This window comes from Marmota marmota, unplaced genomic scaffold (assembly GCF_001458135.2).
Source record: "Marmota marmota marmota unplaced genomic scaffold, marMar, whole genome shotgun sequence".
Classification (NCBI taxonomy): domain Eukaryota; kingdom Metazoa; phylum Chordata; class Mammalia; order Rodentia; family Sciuridae; genus Marmota; species Marmota marmota.
In genome coordinates, this window is record NW_026000185.1 from 29,575,015 (window position 1) to 29,582,554 (window position 7,540).

Here is a 7,540-nt window from a genome sequence, read left to right on the forward strand (position 1 = left end):
AGGGGGAGAGAAGACCGGGAGGAGGGACTGAAGGGGCGGTTAGTGAGGAGAAAGGGCAAGAGAGTACTGGTGGCCCTAGGCTCAAGGCGCAGGGTCCTCTGGGGGTTGAGGTTAGGGCTGGGGCGGGACCTGCACGGGGCGGGGCCAGGAGGGGGAGGCGGAGGTGAGGGAGGCTCACCGGTGCCGGAGGTGGCCCGCCCGCTGTACCAGAGCAGGAAGCCTCGTCCTCCTGTGCCCTCGTCGGCTGTCATCCTCAGGGTGACCTGGTTGCCGGGGGCGACTAGGGGCGCTGGCCTGAAGGTCCCGCAGAAGCGTCCAAGCCGCTGGCCAGAGGTTCCAGATCCAGCAAAGACCTCCAGAGCATCATAACGGCAGGAGGGGTGCAGCTCCAGGTCGAAGACTCGGAAGGAGAGAGACACAGTCTGGCCCTCAGGGACCTGATGGTGGCGCCGGAGGCAGGGGACCCACAGAGTCAGACTACACACAACCCTGACAGAGGGCATCTCCCCTTCCACAAGCATTTTCTACTGAAATGGCCTGGACTAGAAGGGACCTCATTCAGGTGCAGAGCAAAGGGTCTGGGCTCTGCAACAGCCTATGGTCTCAGGAGATATTAGCATAGACAGAAAGGAAGTTGGGAGTAGGGAATCAGGATTCGAGATATGAATTAAGAATTAAAGTGCAGGGGCTGGGGCTGTAGCTCAGAGGCAGAGCGCTTGTTTAGCACATGTGAGGAACTGGGTTTGATCCTTAGCACCACATTAAAAAAAAAAGGCGGCATGTTGTTTACAACTAAAATAAATAAAGTGCAGGGCACTTGTTATTGTAAGGACTAGATGCCCTCAGTGAGCAGAGGGAGAGCAGCGCTTGGAAGGTGGTGCTTGGCAGGGGGCACTTCTTGTCTGGGAGACTTTGATAAGGGGACAGTGATCAGAAGGGCTTTCTCACCGTTATTGTCCAGATGCACTCCTTATTGGCGGGGTAGAGGTTGGGAAAGCCCTCACTTGCCACGTAACCCGATTCCCCAGTCACATCCCCTCCGCACAGGAACACAGGTCTGGAGAACAGAAGAGGTGTCAGGAGTGGGAAGTAGTTGAGATAGGGATGGGTTAATAATGGGAGGATGGGTGATGAGGGAGGCCAAAGGGACCCTGAGGAAGCCTCAGCAGGCTGACTTGCTACTCCTGATTCCTGCAGACATGAGAAAAAAGTGGGAACAGCAACTGGACCATCCCTCCAACCCCCCAGAGGCCCCACCCCCACCCCAACAGGAATTCCCGGAATCCTTCTCAGCCTCCCTTCCTCACTACTCTCCCCCCTTACCCTGCCTGGCAATCCGGGACAGGAGCCGCCTAACTACTTCCAGATGTGGACAAGCCACGAGGCTGTAGGGGGGAGGGGGCGGAGAGATGCCGGGAGTGGCAGCAGGCAAAGGCCCTCCAGTTGGACCTGGAGACCAGGCTCCCTGGGCTCCCACCTTTGCCCTGCTCCTGTTCTGCTGGCTAGAAGTATCTGACACCCAAGTCTCTGCTCATTACCCCCTCAACCCCCCACAATCTGATTCCTTTCTGGAATCCAGATGTCAGCTACCAGGCAAGTTGGGGTCTTGGCTCTGACTTCAAGCTTCATGGGGGGCCATGGGTCTGGCTGGTGGGGGAGACTTAGGAGGGTGAAGGAGTGGAAGACTGCTCCTGCAGCAGAGGGGGAGGACTTAGGCATAGGGTGGTGGTGGTGGGAAACCTGGGGGGCTGTTAGCAGAAGAACCCAAGAGACTCACAGGCATTACCGTGCCTCCGCACCCCCAGAGGAGTCAGGGTTTTGAAGCTCAATCCAGCCATCTGGAAGATGACCTACCTGGTGTAGTTGGGGGTCTGGCCCTGGGCAAGAGGCAAGAAGGGCAGCAGGGCCCAGGCCGTAAGTAGGGGCCCCAGAAGGGAGGCTGGGGCAGCAGACAGCATGGTGGGGGGAGTGTGCTGGGGTCCTCAGCCGGAGGCAGCAGCTGAGTTCAGCAGCAGCAGAAGCAGCAACAGCAGCAGCGGCGGCAGCAGGATAATCAGTGCCAGATGAGGCAGCACCGGGTGTGTGGGCGTGGGGACTGGCCAGCGGGGCGGGAGGCAGGAAGGCGGGACAGGGAGACAGCTGGGACAGTGGTGAGTCCTGGGGCCTCTCTAGGTCTAGTATACATCATGACCTAAGGAGGAGGTGGAGCAATGAGGGGCAGAGGGAGTATCATCCATGCATGAAGTAATGTCATCTGGAACCCCACTCTGTCCCATGTCAGAGTACCTTGAAAGCGCAGCTCTGGACCTTCCTGGGGCTCTGTTCCATACTTCCCCACCACACACCCTGCTTCCTCAGAACCCAGATGAGTTCTTCCTGTGTCTTCCACCCAAATAATTTCTCTAGCCTCTTGGCCACCCTCAGCCCTAGCCAGCTTTCTACCACACATTTCTATGGCCTTCCCTCTATCTCTATATCTTCTATATCTATAGAAGAATTCTGCACACCCATTCTCTCTTCAAATAACTGAGGTACAAGAGAGTTGGAGGCATGGAGTGTCCCTCTTACTAAGGAAAGAAGGGAAAGAGTAGTAAATAAGGCAAAGAAAGGATACAGGAGACCAGGCCTGGGAATAAAACAGGAGCGAGAGAGGAGGGGACTGACTTCCCTGGAACTAGGGCCATGGGGGTAAGGGAGCTTTACAGAGTCAGAAGTGGCCCCTAAGGATGGAGAAAACACCTGTAGAGAGGATCCAAACTGGGGGACTAAGCAGTGTATGTTGACTGAGTTGTTCCTGAAAGTGGGGCCAGGGCTTCAAAGTCAAAAAGACCTGGTGAAGTCTTGAGAGTAAAGCCGAGGACTCAGGTGCCATCAGCTCTTAAGCAACAGAGCTTGAGCTGCTCCTTCCCTCCTTTATCCACTGGGTGGGCACTGTCCCCATCCTTTGCCCAATCCCCCCCAGGCTCCAGGGTTCCAAACGGGGCCTCGCTTCAGCCTTTTATTCTATTTGTCCATCAAATCTCTTGTCCATGATAGTCAGACTGGAGGCCCCTCCTGGGCAGCCCCCTGAACATTTTACAAAAGAGTTCCCTGCCCTACCCCCTGTGACCCATCCCCACATGCACACAGTGTTCACTGCCACCACTCCATCTCTCCTTAGCCCCTGGCCCAGGGCCAGACTCCCTCCAGGGGTGAGGTTGGGAGAGGGGAATCAGCTCTCAGGGGTTGATGGGCCTGGGCCAACACCACCAGCAGCCCTCTGCAGCATGTCTAGGGCCTCCCAGAAGAAATCCTTCTGTGCGGCCATCAAGGGCATCCAGCCCACGATCTCCTTCATCTTCTCCATGCGGTCCTGTAAGGTGGGGCAACTGTGGATCTGGCTGAGGTACTCCTCACAGGCCCGGGCTGCCCCCCCAGGGTCCTGGGGGCCTCCAGTCCCCAGGCTGGGTTCAGGGCTCCCCACCACCCTGCTGGCTGGCAGGTCCCTATAGGCAGGGTAGTGCTCGATGTCATGGCTAGACAGCATGTAGAGGCACTCTCTGGTGGAGCAGAGGGAACAGGCACACAAAGGAACCTAGGAGGAAAGAAGGGGTGTGGGTTATGCTCCTGGCTCCTAGAAAGCTGGGCTAATCCACTGTTATATTCACCCTCTCAGACCAGCCCTGAGCCAGCAAGTGAGCTACAGCTGGCTCTCTGCCAAGGTATGCAAGGTTGGACAAGGCCAGCAGGGTCTGCTAAGGGAGAGAGCCATGGAGTGGCTGGAAAGGGAGTTGGAAGGTGCTTAGGAAATGGGACCACTGGGTCCCTGTAGGGGTCCCAGCTATAGTCCTATGGGCTACCTGGCTCTATTACTCTTGCCCCCGCTGGTTGCCCATTGCCTCACTCTGCTCTGACCTTGACGTGGAGCTTGACGAAGGAGGCACTCCCCTTAGGCCAGCCGGGGAGGCGGCCTCCAGCCCCACAGCCGCAGCCCAGAAGTTCCTTGCTGAAGTCCGAGCCCTGGCTCAGCACCAGGGAATGGTTGAGGCCGCACCACAGGGCAATGGGGCATTGCAGATAATGTACCTAAAGACACATGGCCAGGGTCCTTGATGGGGGAACCTCAGGGGGCTGGGGAGCCCAGATCAGAGAAGGTTAACTAGGAGGCTCAGGGCTGAATGTAATTAAGGGAGGGAAGAAATGGGAGTCTGCTCTCCTCCTCCAAGAGGTCTGCACTGCCAAATGCAGAATAGCAGTAATCTGTCCCTTCTTGGTACCCCTGTATGCCTCCAACAATCTAACCATATGGGGTGTCTGGTACTTCTGTGGGTACCTCATCTTTGCTCCCTAGAAAAAAAGCTCTTGTCTGAGGCTGGGGCCTGCTATCTACTCTACTCCCTCATTTTCAGGCCGCAGGTCTGTGCCATCCAGCCTTGTAGCCTCAGTGGGGACTAGCCTTCCTCTTTCAGAGTTGAAGCCTCCTCTCCCTCCCTGGGCAATTCCATATTAGCCCCAAGGAGACATTCCTTCTACTATCCCTCCTGGTCTCTAGCATTTTCAATTTGTCCCATCATTATCTTCAAAAGTGGCCACACTATTTTGAAAAAAGACCACCTGATTTCTGTTGCATCGCAACCCCCCCCCTTGTAGAATTGGTTATGTGACCAGTCTGAGGTTGACCGTTCCTGTTCCTTACCATGGCTAGTCTTTCCTGAACCTCCTTTTGATCTGGCTTCTCTTCCTATGACTACTGACATGTTCTTTCCAAAGGCATTTAGTCTCCCAGCTGCTAAATCCCAGGACTTCTCATATGTTCATTCTCCTGAGACTATTAGAACTTTAATTCCAAAGATACGAGTAAGTAATTTAGGGTCACTAAAGGAAAAATGACAATGTATTGGCAAGCAAAAATTTTAAAATCACTGGAAATCCCACTACCAACTATTAGCATCTGCTGAATATTCTTCATTTCTGACTGAACAAATACACATAAATTACATATTTTTGAACAAAAATGGGATTGTACGATATAATCAGTATCATAAAGATTTTATTTTAAATGTTTTGTGGTACTGGGGATTGAAACCAGGGCCTACACATGCTAGATAAGTGCTTTACCACTGAGCTATATCTCCAGCCCTTTCTATTTTGAGACAGGTTCTCACTGAATTTCCCCTGCTATCCTTGAGCTTGTTATCCTCCTGCCTCAGCCTCATGGTATTACAGGTATGTGTCACCATACCCAACTCTTCAGGTTTTTTTTTCTACCTAAAAATATGGAACAACCATCTTTCCATGTCAGTAAATGTGTTCCTATATTGCCACACTGTAACCATTACCACCCTTCTCATGTACTTCATTTGAAAAGAAACTTTCTGCTCTCATGACTTTTGGGGTGTGGCACTAGAGGGGCATGCCTCCTGTTCTTTTCTTCATTTCCCTGCCTATTATTGTGATTACTGCCCACATTTGCTTTTGTCATTTCAACCTTGTTTCAATGTAGAATCTTATAGCCAGCTAGATATTTCCAACTTAATGCTTTCCTCTCACAGAAAAAAGGCTAAATTCACACTCTTTCCTCAAAGCAGTAATCAGTTTCAAGGGCCTGTTTATTTCTTCTAAAACATCTCCTATACCCACCCATTCCTTTTCATTTTCACTGCCACGTGCCAGCCAGCCCAGGTCCTTGTCTCAGGCACTGCTTTCCCTTACCAGCTTCCTGGGAGGCTGCCTGCTCTGGAGCTCCATTGCACTATGGTCAGCTGACCAGTTTGGCCACCCCTTGGTGGCCACCTTCTGTTCCAGAACCTGCGATGATTCTTTCCCATGTCTACCAGGCTTGCAACTATACTGATACCACACCTCATATTCTCACTGATTTCCAACATACCCTCCCTTTAATCAGGCCAGTCTTTCAACGGTCTCAGGTATGTGCAAGCTTCAACCCTGTCCCCATCCTCAGAACAAAAACTACCTTTCCCTATCCCCACCTGAACCCTATCTAATCCACAAGACTCTGCTGGCATTTCACTTCTTCTAGTTACCCTAGCCCACCCAGGTCCCCCAGCCCACACCTTCACCAAATTCCCATTACAGTGACAGCATGCACCACACAGAATGGACATCCTAGTACCAACCCTGGTTAAGCTTACACAACAATATCACAGGCATTACCCTAATGATTGGCTTAACTTTCCTGGGGAGGAGAAAGTGAATTCTGTGGAAATTGGAGAAGTGGATAGATGCAGGGGTTAGGGAATTGGAGGGAAGAGGACTGGGATGAAAATTACTGGGGAACGATCTTACCTGTGTGGGTTCCCCTCGATCCATTTTGTCCCCTGTTCCCAATTGCCCATATCTGTTATTTCCCTGCATAAAGATTCGGCCAAATTCATCCACCAGGCCAAGGTGATTGTAGCCAAGAGCACAGAATAGGATCTAGGATATGAGAGAAAAAGAGCAGGTGGGCCTTGGGCTCCCTCCAGAGGAACCATGAGCTCAACTGCTAACCTGCCATCCCCCAAGCTCATCTCTTTTGGCCTTGCCCTCTATGTTACCCCACTCCTTGAGTCCCCTGCCCCTCTCTGATCAATCATTTAATTTCTGTCCATATTTCAGGCCCTTGGTGTCTTCCAATCCCTAAAGCCCCATCCCTCTGGTCTGCCCCATCCCTCCAGATCCTACCTTGGCAGGCAGTGAGAGAGCGAGTGGCATCTGCTGGTCCAAGGGGTCAAAGGCTTGAAGGGTCCCAAAGAGATCACGATACACCCCTGGGGTATGCACCTCAAAATACACTCCCCCCTGGTCTGGGGGGTCGGGAGCCCTCAGCTCAGCAGCTTTGGGCACCCGTTTCCTAGGGATAAGCCCCCACCTGGGATGAAAACTGTAAGATCCAGGGAGTCTCATACCCACTAGAAATGCATCAGCTCTGATGCCTAGGAACCTAGACATCTTTTCACTAGGATGCCCTAAGGGGTTTATGTCACAGAGCTGAAATAAGGGTTAGGGGTGTCAGCATTTGGAAGGGCTATTAAAGGTTGGGATCTTGAAAGGAAGTGAGATGCTTCTTACCCGTGATGTAGAGGGTACTGCTCTGGTTGGAAGCCATGCAGGTCACACGCAGGTGAGGCAGGCAACGGGACACTTTCCTGAGGGCCAGCTGAACTGTGTAGGAGCGTGGCTGGTCCAGCTGGGTCTCATTCACTACCAAAGAGTAGATCTTTCCTTCCTCTGGGGAATGAGGGTAGTCATACAATTATGGGGGGGCATATCAATATCCAAATCAATGCTCAATGGACTCCTTAAGCCATGCAGGGTGAAACATTTACTGCCCTAGAATGGGGTTGGAGAAAAAAAGATAGACATGGGGTTGGGGTTGTGGCTCAGCGGTACAGCGCTCGCCTAGCATGGGCGAGGCCCTGGGTTTGATCCTCAACACCACATAAAAAAATAATAAATAAACATAAATACATTATATATATATATATATACACATATATATGTATACATATATATACATATATATGTGTATATATGTGTGCATATATATATATATATATAT

The 7,540-nt window shown here is 52.1% G+C and overlaps 2 protein-coding genes across 4 annotated transcripts in view; both read right to left on the reverse strand.

Annotated features, from left to right (window-relative positions):
* Nucleotides 1–2,851, reverse strand: part of Pcolce (procollagen C-endopeptidase enhancer) — a 5,646-nt gene extending 2,795 nt beyond the window's left edge. Inside the window, exons 1-3 of the mRNA XM_015491490.2 lie at nt 1,855–2,851; nt 949–1,057; nt 179–437 (exon numbers count right to left, since the gene is read on the reverse strand). Coding sequence (XP_015346976.1) covers nt 179–437; nt 949–1,057; nt 1,855–1,958 — 472 coding nt within the window. The 5' untranslated portion in view covers nt 1,959–2,851. The remainder of the gene's footprint in view (nt 1–178; nt 438–948; nt 1,058–1,854) is intronic.
* Nucleotides 2,852–2,984: 133 nt separating this feature from the next.
* The window catches only part of Fbxo24 (F-box protein 24), a 9,625-nt gene continuing 5,069 nt past the window's right edge, over nt 2,985–7,540 (reverse strand). For 2 of the 3 annotated variants that reach the window (XM_048790005.1, XM_015491500.1), the window contains exons 6-10: nt 7,051–7,209; nt 6,664–6,785; nt 6,286–6,417; nt 3,895–4,065; nt 2,985–3,574 (exon numbers count right to left, since the gene is read on the reverse strand). In XM_048790005.1, the coding sequence (XP_048645962.1) occupies nt 3,212–3,574; nt 3,895–4,065; nt 6,286–6,417; nt 6,664–6,785; nt 7,051–7,209 (947 nt within the window). In that variant the 3' untranslated portion in view covers nt 2,985–3,211. The remainder of the gene's footprint in view (nt 3,575–3,894; nt 4,066–6,285; nt 6,418–6,663; nt 6,786–7,050; nt 7,210–7,540) is intronic. The other variant, XM_048790006.1, reaches the window with a different exon arrangement.